Here is a 17096-nt window from a genome sequence, read left to right on the forward strand (position 1 = left end):
CTACATGTTGCCGAAGGATGCGTCAAGGGTCGACCTTTATTTCCATCTAACCTTTTTTTGGGGCCTGGCCTCTTCTGCAGTTTCGGGATCTTCTTTTACACAGACGGTAGGACTCCTTGGACGGGGGATCAGCCCGTCGCAAGGCCGCTACCTACACACAGACACAGACATCCATGCCTTGAGTGGGATTCGAACCCACGATCCCAGCGTTCGAGCGAGCGAAGACAATTCATGTCTTGGACCGCGCAGCCACTGTGACCGGCGTCGCTTAAATATATATCACTGTACACTTCACATATCCACATTAAAATATCAGTGCTTACAGAAAGCATGCACTATACTGAAACAAAAGACTGCTCGGTCGTTGGTGACCTACCACACGACTTCCGTTCATGCGACGTATTGTGGGTCAACGGTTCATTTCCGTGGTAACCGGAAATTGCATATGGCTGATTTAGCTTACGTTTACAACACATGTATATGTTGAAGGACGTTCATTTAATTTAGTTTCTGTAAGATATAATTTTGAAATATATTATATTTTGGAACTGAAGAGGCTCCTGTGGCTCGTACACGCATTGAATTGTCTAGTTCCTGACTGCAAGGAAAAATCTCATGTTCGTACAACAAACATAACGATTACTCTCAGATTATTCGTCACGTCATATTCTGAGTAACCAGTCACGTGTTCGCAATGCATACAACCCAGTGTACATATATGCTCATCAAGTCGCAGAAATCAAATATTAAATTTGTACTAAACTTACCTGATATCCTCTATTAGATTTCTCCTAACCCATTGGCATATTTTGACGAATGAGTGACGTCCGTCTCTCTGAGTGACTTTAATAACATTTTCGACCGTGAAAAGTCACCGGATGTCACTTCTGTCATTAGACAATAGAAGTAGTATATGTACACAGAAATTTCGAGATAGAATTTGAAGCTTACGTTTTAAACTGTTTGACATAATTTTAATCAAACATTTTGAGAAGTCAGGGCACGCGGTAGCGTAGTTGGTTGAGACACTATGCCACAAGCTTGAAGGTCGCGGGTTTGATTCCCTATGATATCACTGGATTTTTCAGTTTACCTAATCCTTCCAGCTGCACTGTGGCTCAAAGAGAAACTCAGCCTCTAGCAGAGTGTAAAGTGCGGCCGGGGCATAAGGTTGACAACCTCACCGCCATCTGTGAGCCGATTGTCTAGAAAGAATATGGGAGCCTCAACGTCTCACAACCCTATGGGCCTCCACAGTCGGTCACAGGGGCACCTTTACGTTTTTACTTTGAGTAGACATTGTCTTTAATTATGCCAAAGGGTTAAGAAACTTTATAAATAATTATCTGTTAGTTTAGAGTTTTAATTGATAACATGTGGATGTCGTTATGAACATAACCTGAAATTCACCCGTTCAGATAAACATGAAGAAATACTGTCGAAAAGCGAGGTGAGTACAGTTGTGAAATTACGAAGTCGGAAACAAGAAAGTCATTACGAGTCTATATGATAGTTCCAGTCTTATGTGTTAGTTTGAATGAAGTTTGAGGTTATGTTTGTTCCTCTAACTGCTGTCTCGTCTTATCATCCGTCATAAATCTTCAGGTTCTTGCCGTTGTAGTGGTCATCGTCACACCTGAAAATAACTCAACACTTTTCGTGAGAAATTTTAGCAGTAGCCATGTCTGATATTTCACTATTTCCTAATCCCAAGCGAGAAATTGAGTGGTTTAAATCTCGGAGTTCTGCATGAACACAGATTGAAATGATCGGTGTTCGAAGTGGGATACTCGCAAAATGTGGTGAAAATTGCGTGTGTTACTGACATAAGATCCCATAACATGCCAATAGGCCTACTGAACACAGTGTAAAATTATTGACTTTTTGGACATTATCCATTTTCCTGCCTTTCATAGGACGATGGATAATGATCATAAAGTCAATAATTATGTTAATATACGATCGCCACAAACTTTTATATCTTAACATATTGAAATTTAAATTATTATATATACATAATACATATTATTTTTGAATCATAGTTTTTAATGGACATAAAATATATTTTCTGATTTATTTCTGTATGTGTGCGTACTACACTGCATTTATGGTTTAAATTTAACTTATCCCTAATACGTGCTACATTAGCGTTAGAAACAAAACGAAACGATTTAGCATCTTTAATACTGATCAAAACTGTTTATCTGTTTATTCGTAATTGTGGACATGTAGCACGTAGCATGTAGACCGACTGTCTAGAGCCTTACCTCTAGACTCGTATTTGGGAGGTACTCGGTTCGAATATTGACCCGGACACCGATTATCCTGACTGAGTTTTTTCATGGATTTCCTCAGTCCCACCAGGCAAATTCCGGGATAGTACCTCGATTAGGCCACGACCACTTCCTTATATACCATTTCTAATTCATCATCATAACACCTGACGCTATATGGTCTCCTTAATGAAACAGCATCGTTAAATAACCCATGAGAAGACCTGTAAGAGGCCGCAATATCTGATTGGGTCGGTCAGCGACAGAGTTCGTGTTCCGTGGTACATGGAAGTCTCGTGTAACGGTAGCAGATACACTAGTGCTTTGGTTCTTAACCTGTGGGGCACGCCCTTCGGTTGTGAAGACACCAGAAGTGCGCAACACGTTTTTCTTTGCCATTTTGTTACCAAGAGATGAGTAGCACCTCTTACACTAACAGTTAAAGAAATAACATGCCAGTTTTGAGGTTATCACAGCGATAATTATGAATATTATTGTTTTCTGAAATGCCACAGCGTGTAGTTTGGTACGTCTCGGAGGGGTTTGTTGACTCCATCTTCAGGGTAGAAGGGCGGGGCTGTAGGCTGACAATTTCATCCAACTTCCCTATATCAGAACTACTTTACATTTTCGGCTCGATCTTCTGCCTTGAAGTTGGAGGTAACATGCTACTCCGAAACGTTGATAATGATCTACCAGACTACATGGCGTCACATACCAGAGGATGGTACTCGTCATCAGTGTTCGATCCTTCTAAAAAGTGCGCGTGCGCGGCCGAGCAGCTGCTGTCGCACTCCCGCGCACTGGATTAGTAGTTCTTTTTGATTAATTTTCATTCACTTATATTGGTTTAATACGTGGCCAATTTGAATTAATAAAAATAAAATTGAAATAAGTAAACTATGAATTTTTTTTTGGTGGGAACTTATAAATTTAATGTCTGTTATGGACCTTTTCCGAAAATCGTCGCCCCCCCTCCCTCTCCCTGGTTGCCCAAGGCAACCCAGTAACTGCTCAGAAGACACCATGACATACGCACTTGCATCCCACTCTGAGAACTGAGGCTAAGAACCAATGCGGTAGTGTATCCCTACGCCGAGGTGGACCTCACAGAATTGTCCCCGATCTTGTGGCCTTACCTCTTGGACATGGTTCACCTCATTGTGTCGAGCTGTGTCATGGTTAAAGTGTCGCTTTGTCCTGGTGCTAACACCACTGCGTCTGTCACTGGGAAACTGCACCTTTGTTGAACTTCCGGTGCCAGAGGAGGAGGAAGTAGAGGGCAGGGCGTTCGCTGTCCCGTTACCCCTACTGTTGCGCGAATATGGGTCGTCAACATAGTAGTCCCCATTGTCATACCGATCCTCATCATAAACATATCCACTTGACGCTCCTATGTATTCATCATGAGGTCTGTAACCATGGTAACCAGGTGCGTAATGATAACTGGGTTTATAAGGCCCACCATGATAGTAAGGCTTATAGGGGTGATAGTATGAGGGATACGGTTTTGACGAGTGTATGTGGTGATGGTGGTGATCGTGCTTAAATGGTGGATACCCCTGGTAATACGGTTTGTGGTGAAAACCATGTAATATACTACCAAGCTTGTGGACGAGTCCGTGGTTGGGGGTAACATGTAGGTTAACCAAAGGCTTCACGATTTTGTCACCGTATTCGTCTTGTGTTACCTGGACCGACAACAAAGGATTCACACTGACTAATCCTAAGTTTACGCCACCTAACCCTCCCACTGAACTTCCGTAAGGATTAAGAGCTGGATAAGGACCGTAAGGATTTAAAGGATAACCTCCCCCTCCTCCTCCATGAGGCAGACCGAAAGACACTCCGAATGTCGGGCTGAGTTTGTACTTAGACGCGTCACCGAAAATTCGCTGCAAGAAGGAAAGACCAGCCACTTGTAATGTTATTGTTAGTTAGCAGCTTCTGTAACTAGATCATGTATTCTGGGTTATGACACCGTACAGCCTGGTAATTAGGTATGTTCTTCCGAAATGTTGATAACTACCTACCAGACTACACCGTGTCGTAACCCAGAAGACCACAATATGAATCTTTCACCGATTTGAAAGCCTTAAATCTTATAAGTTGTATGTGGTGTGTATGAATCGAACTCATGCCCCCAGCGCAGTGTGGTTGGTACAATGCATCATGGCGCTTGTCGAAAACGTAACCTGGAACTCAGTATGAGGATAGAGGAGCATACAGTATCATGTTTAGAAGAGATCTCGGTTTGTTACTTGGATTTACAGATTATCCTTTCTGTTGGCATTTTTATCCCTAAATTATCCGCGATTAGTCACTGGCTTCTTAACCTGAAACCTCCGGGTTCAATCCTGAGTGACTTCATATGAGATTAATAGTGGGAAAAAATTCCTGCGAGTTAATTCGATTCCCCCCCCCGCTAATCATCATTCTGCCATTACTCCACACGCATCTATTGGCGCTCTCTGAACTGTGTGATAGCCCTAATCACGCAGCACGCTATCACTTCTCGGTCTTTAAGTTGGGGGGGCTTCATCTCTGTGAGGGAATTGGGTTTTTATGTCAAGTGAATCTGAGTTCTTAATTCCATTTAGAACTTCCACAAAAAGGCCTGATTATGAATACCATTAACCAACCAGTGTGTTTGGGGTCATGAATTAGATTATTATCCAACGTTTGCCATTCATTGCCCCTGTCAAGCAGTACTATGTATGCTACTCTACGGTTTCTTTTATTTCGGACGGTTCCCATAGCAACCACAGCCATAGGAGGAGGTTCGGAGGGGGTGGTAGGAAGGAACGGTATGATTTCAGTCTTCTGCAGGTCTTTCTGTTGTGACGTAAGTACGTCAGATATTGTCACTCCGATTGGCGGGATATTCATAGAATTCCAGAAGTAGCGAATATAGGAGCATAAGCAAGACTGTGTATTGTTATCGTCATAGAAACATTGAAGAAAAGGTTATCCTGGAAAATAACAAAAGAACACAGACATGGAATAATGAATCCATTGTAGAGCTTTATTTGGGGGTAGCGCAGTTGGTTGAGGCACTATACTACAAGCCGGAAGGTCGCGGGTTCAAGTCCCGATGAGGTCATTGGATTTTCAATTGACCTAATCCTTCCAGCCGCACTATGGCCCTAGGGTCGACTCAGCCTCTAACAGAAATGAGTACCAGGAATCTTTCTGGGTGTAAAGGGCAGGCGGCGCGTAAGGCTGACAACCTTACCGCCATCTGTGAACCGATTGTCTAGAAAATGTGGGAGCCTCAACGTCTCACAACCCTATGGACCTCCACGGTCTGTTACAGGGATAGCTTTACTTTATAGATCTGTATTTTCTTCTTCACCTAGACTCAACGTTTGATTCCGGAGGCAAAGAAGATTAAAGTCATCTACAAGACCCAGTGACAGATGGACGATATTTCTTTTTTGTGCCTTAATTTACGGCGCTGTCAGTAGGTAGACTATAGGGCGTTCCTCCAGATCGTACCTCACGGGAAACATATTACGTTTCCGCTACAGAGCCCAACCGGTTAATGCTGTTTAGGGAAACAGTCGCTGTTTATTGTGAGAACCATACGGAACACACAGATACACTGTGCGGGCAGAATATATAGCAATCCAGTCCATACCTCACAGGAAACCCATTACGTCTCCGCTACAAAGCCCAACCGGTTAATGCTGTTTAGGGAAACAGTCGCTGTTTAGTGTGAGAATCATACAGAACATACAGATACACTCTGTGGGCAGAATATATAGCAGTTCAGTCCGTACCTCACAGGAAACACATTACGTCTCCCACGGTGTGGGCAGAATGCAGAGTTTTGATATGTGAATCAGATGGTATATATAATTACCACTGTGCTTTAGAAGGGTAACAAAAATGAGACGACTTTGGAAATATGTAAGAGGGGAGCAACTGAGAATAAACGTGTGTAACAAAAGGGTAATCCCGGAAACTGTTGCATACATGATTAGAGTAAACATATTCAAAGGACCGCGCCGTAGCTCAAGCAGTAGCTTGCTTCCCACCGCTGTGGCCCGGGTTCGATGCCGCGTCTGGTCAAGTGGGATTTGTGGTGGACAAAGTGGCGCTGGGGCGGGTTTTCTGCGAGTACTTCGGTTTCCCCTCCTAATCTTCATTCCACCAATTTCTCCATGATCATAATCACCCGGGGCAGGCTACAATAGGCCAATCAGTGGCCGCCGTGCCGAGTGGACCCATTTGGACTCAACCCCCCACTAAGTAAATTAAAAAAAAACATTCAAAACATGCGACGAGTGTTTATCGATATATTTATATGAGTTTTAACGACATTACGAAAGTGAATGTGCAGTATACGTTTTAAATTAGAATTGTGTGAAGAGCATACAAGAAGAATGTTATTAGACTGGAATGGAACAGACGATCTAATGAAACATGCTTTTGGCGAGTACATAAGGAAAGAAACAACAGTGGAGATACGAAAGAGGAAACAATGTAGGATATTAAAAGATATTATCATCCGAAATAAAATATATGCGATCAGACTCAGATATTCTACAGAAGGAAAGCATACAGTTGCATACAGAAACTACTTTCTGTGCTTTACTGAGCGAGGAAGGTATGTCGCTCGGTTCAGTAACAATTTGGGACAGTAAGCAGGCTGTCCACCCACCTCAGTATTTCTTTGCTTTCGCTTCTCATTTTCATCCAATTCGTCATCCTTCTGTTCCTTCCCCTCCTTTATGATGTCATCTTTAACCTGCACCACCAGAGGAAGCATAAAAAAAGTGTTATGTTAGAATAGGCGCGTAAAATCTGAGCGGTTTGAGACGGTTACTAAGAGAAACAGACGTAGAATGAAAAAAAAAGAACAAATACATGCGCCTGAGCGTAGCATAACGACTTACGCTATTATTCTTGAGAATAGTAAAAAAAAAAGCGATGATGCATATCACGTAGACCAACCGCTCTGATTTTGTGCGCGAACTCTAAAGCGATTCTCGTCCAACACCGTTAGAATGTGGATTCGTATTTACAGCAAAGAAATTCCCTGGTTTCAGTCGTAGATAAAATTCCATTTAATGAGATCTGATACTGGACTGATTAATTTCATGTCGTTTAACGACACTGTTTCTATCTATGAAGTTGGCACAAGCGGTAGCGCTTCTGACTTTTATTAGGGGGGTCGAACAGTTGCCGAGAAAAACCGTCTATCCTGATTATGATTTTTCGTGGGTTTTTTTCTCTCGAACGCTCCAGGCCAAGTTCCGGGATTGTCTCTCAAGTTAGCTCCCAATCGCTCCCGATCATCTTACCATTCGACACTTACTTACTTACTTACTTACTCATGGTGCTGAGCCCTTCTTGAAGAGCCGCCAATTCTGCAGCTACTCAAGAATTTCCCAGCATTTTATGGAACCCGAAGGTTCATTACTGTGTTCACAGGAGCCTCCACTGGTCCCTATCCTGAGCCAGATCAATGCAATCCCTACCATTCGACACTATATAGACCGAAATACTGGCGGTGCCGTTAAATAACTAGGTACCTCCTCTCTACCGCTGTGGTAACCTTGTCTGTCCTTCCCGTATAGCGATTAACATTAATGGAAAGGAGAATCTTCAATAGAAGACCGGCTGTTCTGAAGAATCATTTCTATTGTTGAAGAAAGCAGTCTTCTGGGATTTGGCACCGTGTATATGTGGTGTTAACCGACGTTTCGGAGGAACGTATCGCCCCCATCTTCAGGGTTGAAGAAGTATAAGTAAATCTGCAAGCGACAACACCGTGAGNCTCAGTTTTAAAATAGGCCACGATCTCTTTCTATGTCATTCCGAATACGCTATTTGTGTTAGTTTTATAGTTACACTGGCCCTATATAACATCTGTAGTTCATATAGCGTCATTAAGCAAGTGCATGTACTCGGACGAGAAGGAAATGTGTCTTACTTTTAATTTACTTTAAAACTCTTGTTAGTATCTGGACTGTAGACTGTCGAATGGTAATATGATTGGCGAATGATTAGTTGGTATGATCGTGGCACTTCCCCTGGTTGTTTCTGGAGGAACTGAAGAAAACTGTAAATATCTCAGGATAGCTTTTGTCCTGACCGAGATTCGAACTGAGCGCTTTCTGAATACGACTCAGGAGCTTTACCGCTACGTGCACCAGCCCAGTAAATACTGCTTAGCATATGAACTAATCGCAGGTGCAAGATTTCAGAATGTTTACGTCAGTGCCATGTCATGAAACTGATAAATATCCGACGAATTCAGAAATGTTGGTAGTTTAATTTCTATAAATACCAGGGAATTCCCCATAAAACCAAAGCAGATATGTACAGCGTGAACAGCGTAGGAAAGAATTTGATTTCAGCAAAATCAGTAACGTGATAAGAAAGGATATCCAAAAATGTTATTGCGTCTTGTTGCTCAGATGTTAATTTCAGTAATGTTCCGTATACTGGACATTGAATTAGATATTTGTAATACAGCCATGGCCGAATCACAGAAACAAACTCCGTGGTTTTAGCCCGCAAGCGAACTAAACCGACCGAGCGACCGCCGCTTGTCGGCGAAGTTCCAACTTCTTGCGAATAGAGGGTGTCACGTGGTCAGCGCAACGGTTCCCCACGGCCGTTAATCTCGGTTTTCTAGACCGGAGACGTTATTTCGTTGAAATAGCTCCTCAGTTATCCTCACGAGGCTGAATGGACCCCGTTCCAGACCCACTACTTCTCAGAAAATCTGGTAACGCCGGGAATCTAACCCGGGACCTCTGTATCTATAGCCAGGAACTCTGACAACTAGAACACAGGCGGTCCGAAAACTTATATATTTATAATGCATTTTTGCATTATGGAAGTTTTTTTTTCCAGTTCAACAAGACATTTATTATTTTGGATATCTTCTCTGAAAATAAATGTACATATTTTTCTTTTTCTGCGAATACTTACGGGCTGGACATCGGATTTCTTTGAATCACTTCCATCGTTGTCCTTGCTGGCTGCAACTTCCCTTCGTTTTCGCCTAGTATTCTTGTCTTCTCCAGTTACATCTTCTTCCTGTTTCTTATCATCTGTTTTCCCTTCATCTCGACTTTCTATCTTCTCTGCATCTTCAGATTCTACAACGACGTACTCTTTAGAATCGTCGTTCTCTCGTTTAGCGTGTCGAGATATGATGGTTCCGTTTCCGTCAGTGATGACAACATCGTCGAGAGTAATCGCTTCGATATTTTTCCCTCCGTTGGTGCGAGGATCGATATAGAACCCGTCTTCTTTCCGTGACACTTCATGGGGAAGGCACTGGTCGTACGGAACACAGAAGCAGTCTGCCAGGCCTCGCACCCCATCAGCGCGGGGGTTCTCGTAAATGGGGTAGCGGTCTGCGTAGTTTGAGGATGAAGCAGTGGAGCCCAGACCGTTACCTAACACATGACGCAAGGAGTAAAGTTATTGCCATAGGAATGTTTATGCAGTTTATAAGAAAGAAATTCCTACGGACGTTTTAAATAAATGAACATGACTACTGAAATGCGCTTCGAAAATTCAACTGGAAAATTTGGGGATCCCCTTCTCTGAATCTCCATGGATAACCTTTCACAGCTCCATTCGTAAACATTGTAGTCCATGAGGGACATTTCGAAATTACGCTTAGAGCCAGGATATCTCAGTCGACAAAGCGACGTGCTACCGGTTAGACATCCTGGGTTCGATTCCAGATAGAGGTAAGATATTTCTCTTCTCCACGGCGTCCAGACCGCCTCTGGGCCCCACCCAACCCCCTATCTAATGAGTACCGGGGACTCATTTCCTGGGGGTGAAGCGGCAGGGGCGTGAAACTGAACACACCTCCATGTAGTGACGAGGTTAAAAATGGTGGAGCTTTACCTCCACTCCTGTCTTCACCGCCTGGTGCTTGATTAATTAGGAACAGGGACAACTTTACATTTGTTTACAAGCTTGATAGAGTAAGCATAATAATAATAATAATAATAATAATAATAATAATAATAATAATTTAGCGAAGAGNTTTTCAGTTTCTTTATCCTATACACATTCGATAGGACTCCTTGGATGGGGAATCAGCCCATCGCAAGAACGCTGTCTACACACAGAACAACACAAATACAAAAAAAAAAAAAACCGCCCACATCCATACCTTGAGTGGAATTCGAACCCACGATCCCAGTGTTCAAATTGGCGAGGACAGTTCAGGCCTTAGACGGCGGGGCCGCCGTGATCACGCGCCGAAATTGTAAATCGAACCATCTTGAACCGGAATTCCCCTGTTATATATGTTTTAACGAGGTACATTTTAGTGCTATATTTCTCACCTGTTAGAGGAGTTTTGATAGACAGTTGCTTCTTATAGAATGGACTTTGGCCCAAGTAAGGGCCACTTCCACCATAAACAGCGCCTCCTATTGGTCCGCCACCATACAGAGACCCAGTTCCTATTGGTCCTCCACCAAGCGACGAACCGGGTCCTAATGGTGCAGAACCATACACTGGACCGGGTTCAAACACAGGACCCGTCGGAATCAGTGGGCCAGGCTGATCCACCAGTACTGTAGGCTTCACGACGCCACCATCACCGTGGTGATAATGGTGATGCACATGTTGCTGTACTCCACCTTGAGAATTCACTACGACCTCCACAGGTTTCTTCACTGGTGGATGAGGATGGTAGTCGTGGAGGTCAGGCTCTATTGATTCGTATACGGGTGGTGATAGAGGCTTGGGTGCGTATATGGGTCCTGGTAGCGGGCGTGGTAATCTGTGAGGGGGGATTATGGGTCCGGGGACAGGGGGGAAGGGTACTGGTTTAGGGGGCCCGTATCCGCCGATATGGTGCACTGGTGGGCCTCGAACTGGGACTGCTGGGATAGGACGGCCCACTGGCTTTATGTGGACTGGCTGGGCATATATCAGATCGTGGGGCTGTACGTACGGGCGCTTGGGTTCGATTCCAGGTTCACACTGCAACACAAAAAAATATATGTGTGTAGCCTCCAGGTACACATAACCAGGTCAAAAGTTCGGCTTATACAGAATGTTCCTAAAGTCAGTATGAAAATTTACACTTTAATAACTTTTCTTCCACATGATAGAAGCAAACTGTAGACGGCATATGGTCATAAACTATACAGGATGTTCTTAAAGTCACTATGAAAATGTACCCTTTAATAACTTTTATTCCTCATAGAACTAAACTGTAGACGGCATATGGTCATAAAATATACAGGGTGTTCGTAAAGTCACTATGAAAATTTACACTTTAATAACTTTTCTTCCACACGATAGAAGCAAACTGTAGGCGGCATATGGTCATAAAATGTACAGGGTGTTCGTAAAGTGATCCTGAGAGTTATGTCGGCGGTAGCATAGCTGAGTGGTAGGGTCTTCCTTACCGGACAGGTCAAAGGTGATGATCCAGACAAAAAGGGATACCCTCATCCTCTATGTTGGAGGGTTGGGCGTAGGTTTGACAATCCCACCCCGTAAAAAGCCTTAATCGTTGAGAAGATTTTAACGATTTCAGTCATACAGAAACAGGAGCAATCATACAAGTGGCCAAGGTTGATCATGAACTGTAGCGCCAGAAGAAGAAGAAGAAGAAATAGGTTTTCCAGATTTTTTTTTAAACTTAGCTTAAGTAATATGTGGATCAAAAGTTGTTCAACTCTAAACTTCCAGGTCGACTTTATGAACACGGGTACATACACGTGACATGCGCGAGGCAACACTTACTGCCATGAGGCCCAGGTTGCAGAGTTTCTCTCGAACGAAGTGACGTGCCTCAGAATCGTTGCCAGCTTCTATGGCCTGCCTCACTTGCGGGTCGCTGGCCACTTGGTTATAACCGTCCTGCTGTAGAATGCGCCCCTGTCGAGACGACGATACGATGCTGTCTATCAGAGACTCTTCATCAACCTCGACGCCTGACGTCACGTTCACATTCTGACTGGAGCTCAGCGTGTCTAGAGATCCTGCCGGGCATAAAGGTTTACTGACTCATGTACTGGACATTTGCAACGAGCGTTCCCTCTAAGCAAAGTAACACAAGATACACACAATGCAGATTCAATTTGTAAACTCCAAAAAATAACAAAAAATTGTAGTTTACTTTTCCAGTTTTACTTTTTTTATTCTCTTAGTGGGGGGGGGGTGGAGTCCAAGTGGGTCCACTCGGCACGGCGACCACTGATTGGCCTATTGTAGCCTGCCCCGGGGGATTATGATGATGAAGAATTTGGTGGAATGAAGATTGGCAGGGGAAGCCGAAGTACTCGGAGAAAACCCGCCCCAGCGCCACTTTGTCTACCACAAATCCCACTTGACCAGACCCGCTGTGGGAAGCCAGCGACTAACCGCTTGAGCTGTGGCGCGGCCAAATGCGCTCTGCTTAGAGGGACCATTGTTGCAGTGCTTTCATTTAGATGAAAGGAACATGTTTAAATACAACGCTGCTTCCGTCATCAGGTGGAAAATATGAAACGTTGCTGTGTTTAGTGTATTGTTGTGTGTCTAAAATATCTTGTGATATGTACGTTATATCTTGAATAGGCTACCTTATGGAAAGAAACTGTTGTGTGCAGCGAGATAGTCGGTACGGCGATTTTGGTTCCAGCTTTAAATAGAAGAGCATTGTCCCTTACCTGTTACGTGACCATCGGAACCCTGATCTCGCCCTTTTCCCCAAGCCCAATCGCTGCTCTCCGCACGACTGCCACAGTCGACAAAAGTCAAGGCCATTATGCTGGCCAGCACCAAGCACCACCCCATGTCCGGCGTCTGCAATGCACACACACAGCACATACAATATGAAAAACACATTTGTTCCCCCGTCGTTGAGGCACGCGGTAGCGTAGTTGGTTGAGGCGTCGTTTTCTATGAGGTCCGTATCTTATTAGAGGAAAGTAGGTTATTAGTTCTTCCCGGAACTTGTTTCTTCCGAGGGCCAAATCACCAAACCACCTTCCGTTACATGTGAACAAGTCGTGGCTGGACAAAAGAAAAGCAGTAAGAATGTTATGACATATTTCGATTTGAAAGATGTAAGTGGAGTCGGCAAAAGGCGAGTTCAGCCTGTGCACACCAGAATGGAACAATTTCGATAAACATGAACAAAATCTGTTTATTGAAACGAACGATTAATATTCCGCGTTATTCTTGTCTGCCGAGTTCAACCCTAGTTTCACTTTCTCTTCTTCCTGTGACGTGCGGCACGCCAGCTCTCTCTACCGCCCACTTAACGAACTAGTAAGGAACTGACGCGTGGGGCTGCCGTGCTGTTTTGACCCCCACCCCAAAAATACAGCTTTCTGTGCTCCTACGATCTATGTTGTATGTAAAACAGACTGGGGCCCACCCAGCCCATCAGTGGTCACTTGGAGTTCTTCCTCCGAGAGAAAAGCTACCGGGGCTTTGAGATTTGTGGTGGACAAAGCGGCGCTGGGGCGGGTTTTTTCCGAGAACTTCGGTTTCCCCTGCCAATCTTCATTCCACCAATTGCTCCACAATCACCCTCACCTATCATCTGGGGCTGGTACAATAGGCCAGAAGTGGCCGCAGTACAAGGGACTTGGTCCTACGCCACTAGCAATAAAAAAAAGTACAAGTTTTGTTTTTACATGTTTCGGCCACTATTGGCCACCATCAGAAGGCGTGCCCAACAATGTAACGGAACTGTTTTGCACATGTTGTTCTTAACTGTACTATCATAAAGTTCTCCCTGTGCTTAGTTAAGCACACGGAGTTAGTACAGTTAAAATAATTTGTGAATTAACTCATTAAAATAAGTTAAAAGTTCTTGTTGAGTAGACGGGAAGAATATAATGGGGCTCATCTTTTTCTTGTTCTCGGTCACACAGAATATTTTATCGGCTGTCCAACATATCACACACCGTGTGTGTGATATGTTTGACGTCTCGTCCTCTAGACCCAAAACTCTTACTTACGCCTGTTAAACTGGTTACACTTGATGTGTTTCTGCTACTGCACTATGCTACATGCCAAAACGTCGCGGGTTCGATTCCCGATGAAGTCATTGGATTTTTCCAATTGACCTAACCCTTCCAGCTGCACTGTGGCCCTGGGGTCGACTCAGCCTCTGACAGAAATGAGTACCAGGAATCTTCCTGGGGGTAAAGGACAGCCGGCCGGGGTATAAGGCTGACAACCTCACCGCCATCTGTGTGCCGATTGTCTAGAAAATGTTGGAGCCTCGACGTCTCATAACCCTATGTGTCTCCACGGCCTTTTACAGGGATAGCTTTGCGCGTAAGGCTGACAGTTTCACCGCCATCTATGTGTCTATTGTCTAGAAAATGTGGGAGCCTCGATGTCTCACAACCCTATGGGCCTCCACGGCCTTTTACAGGGATAGCTTTACCTTTTAAACTGTTAAAGATGTTTCTTCCTTCCCAACATTTCTTCAATAGGAGTTTCGGATAAAATGTCAACAGATGTCACATGCAGTCATAAAATATATAGCCTTTTTTTTGTTGTTGTTGTTGTTGTTGTTAAGATCGAAACTAGCGACCCTTGGCACTTGTCAGCCGCCTACGTGTTGTGTACCATTTCCAGTAACCTAAATCTACCCACGTGAGGCCACACCTACCCAGAACGGCCTGTCAGTGTGCAGCGAAAGTGTTTTGCGCAGTTCCTCGATAGTGCCAGTTCCATGTAATGACACAGAAGCAGACAGAACTACACAGTTACGTTCTGCTTCGTGTTCCCGAGACGGTTTATCCTGAGTAATGTTTTTTTCTGGTTTCCTTCTGTAAGCACACGCAAATTGCAGCGTATCCTTGAATAGGCCACGACCGCTTCCATCCATATCCTTTCGAATCTTATTTATTTGTCATTCTGTCACTTGACATTACCTAGTTCGAACTACTCACGGATTAACCTACAGAATTCGATACTTGATTAATATCCTTCAAGAACACGTGGCACGCGGTAGCGCAGTCGGCTGAGGCACTATGCTTCAAGCCGGAAGGCCGCGGTTTCTAATCCCGATGAGGTGGACGTTTTCAATTAACCTAATCCTTCCAGCCGCAATATGGCCCTGGAGTCGACTCAACCTCTACAGAAATGAGTACCAGGAATTTTCCTGGGTGTAAAGGGCGGCCTGCGCGTAAGGCTCACAACCTCACCGCCATCTGTGAGCCTATTGTCTAGAAAATGTAGGAGCCTCAACATCTCACAATCCCATGGGCCTCCACGGCCTGTTACAGCGCCTGCTTTTTAGCCTTAAGCTTAGTACCCGGTTTTCAAACAACGTTTTTCTATGTTCTTACCGTCGTACGAGAGACTAAGTTTCACACCCATACAAAACTGCAGGAAAAATTAGATTTTTTTTTTTTAATTTATGTGCTTCAGATATCAGGCGAGAAGACAAAAAATGCTGTAGTGATTGGTAGCAAGCATTCTCCCGAACTGTCGCATGTTTCGGTCCCATTCATCCCATCCAGTGGCTACCGTAAGCTGGAGAATATGTGGATATCTCCACTCCCCCCTTTCGGCTTCGTGGCGTCATGCTACGTCAGGTATAGAGAGAAGTTTGCCTTTTTACCTCTGCGCAGAATATATTTGCGTTGCATTGTGTGTCGCGACACACTTCGAGACATATTGGGATATAGAAATTGAAAAGACATCCTCAGTGCATTGAAGTAGTGTCCCCATGACTATGGACGAGACTGAACTTGTTTGTAATCCTACTTTCAATATTTTTTTTAAAGTAGGCTTTTGAATGCCTGAACCAGTCCTTATGAAACTGGTATATATACCATGGCAACCGAGCCGATGTAAACGGTGCACTGCATATATCCCTCCCATCAGTTTGTGTATCTGTATCCCCTATCGTTGCTAGGCAACGGCTCGGCAAACACGTTCCCGCTGCAACGAACACTGGCAACAATAGAATAATTGTTGGACACGTTGTTTTATGTGTTGTCTGTGTCGTATCGAAAGAGAGTATGCTGGTTTGTATGTCCCCTATCGTTGTTAGGCAACGGCTCGGTAAACGCGTTCTCGCGGCAACGAAGAATTGTTTGAGGCATCGTTTTCTATGCGGTCCATGTATCAAAGGAAATCAGAGGCGAAAACTTATTGATTTTATCTGAATAAATACTAATTTGTGAAGAATATGGGCATTGGCGTAGATGAAGCGATTAGACGCTGGTTTGTTTCCCCAGAGGCCGGTGTTCAGTCCCGGGTAACGTCATGTGGGGCTCGTGATGGACGAAGTGGCACTGGGGTAGGTCCCTCTCCCAGTTTCTTCCGGTTTACCCTGTTCAGTACCAACTTGTGCCTGCCCTCTGAGGCAGCGTGCTGGTGACTTCCTGTAATCTGTTAGGGCGTGTGCTCAACTCTTTGTCTCGGAGACCTGAAGCGTACTTCCTGCAGTATAATCTAGTTAAATTTGTCTGAACAAGCGAACCACGCTGAGATTTCACCTACTTTTGGAATGAACCGTTACCTTAAGATTATTTCCTTCTAATATATGACACCCGTGGATTTTTTTTTTTCAATTGACCCAATTCTACGAACAGCACTATGACCCTGGGGACGACTCAGCCTCTAACAGAAATGAGTACCAGGAATCTTGGTGGGGGTATAGGGTGGTCGGGCTGACAACTTCACCACCCTCTGTGAGTCGATTGTCTAGAAAATGTGGGAACCTCGACGTCTCACAACCCTATGGGCCTCCACGGCCTGTTACAGAGATGGATTTACCTATTTTACGAGTATATGACACCGTAAAACCTGATAGACGCTGCTGTCACCTCAGACTATATGGCTACGAATGATAGGATGATC

At 44.2% G+C, this 17096-nt stretch overlaps 1 protein-coding gene across 1 annotated transcript in view; it reads right to left on the minus strand.

The window, feature by feature from the left end:
* Positions 1–17096, minus strand: part of LOC111863517 — a 28846-nt gene that overhangs the window by 5979 nt on the left and 5771 nt on the right. Inside the window, exons 2-6 of the mRNA XM_023849885.2 lie at positions 12929–13064; positions 12021–12259; positions 10604–11249; positions 9222–9694; positions 3413–4168 (exon numbers count right to left, since the gene is read on the minus strand). Of these exons, the coding sequence (XP_023705653.1) occupies positions 3413–4168; positions 9222–9694; positions 10604–11249; positions 12021–12259; positions 12929–13055 (2241 nt within the window). The 5' untranslated portion in view covers positions 13056–13064. The remainder of the gene's footprint in view (positions 1–3412; positions 4169–9221; positions 9695–10603; positions 11250–12020; positions 12260–12928; positions 13065–17096) is intronic.

This window comes from Cryptotermes secundus, unplaced genomic scaffold (genome assembly GCF_002891405.2).
Source record: "Cryptotermes secundus unplaced genomic scaffold, Csec_1.0 scaffold1379, whole genome shotgun sequence".
Lineage (NCBI taxonomy): Eukaryota > Metazoa > Arthropoda > Insecta > Blattodea > Kalotermitidae > Cryptotermes > Cryptotermes secundus.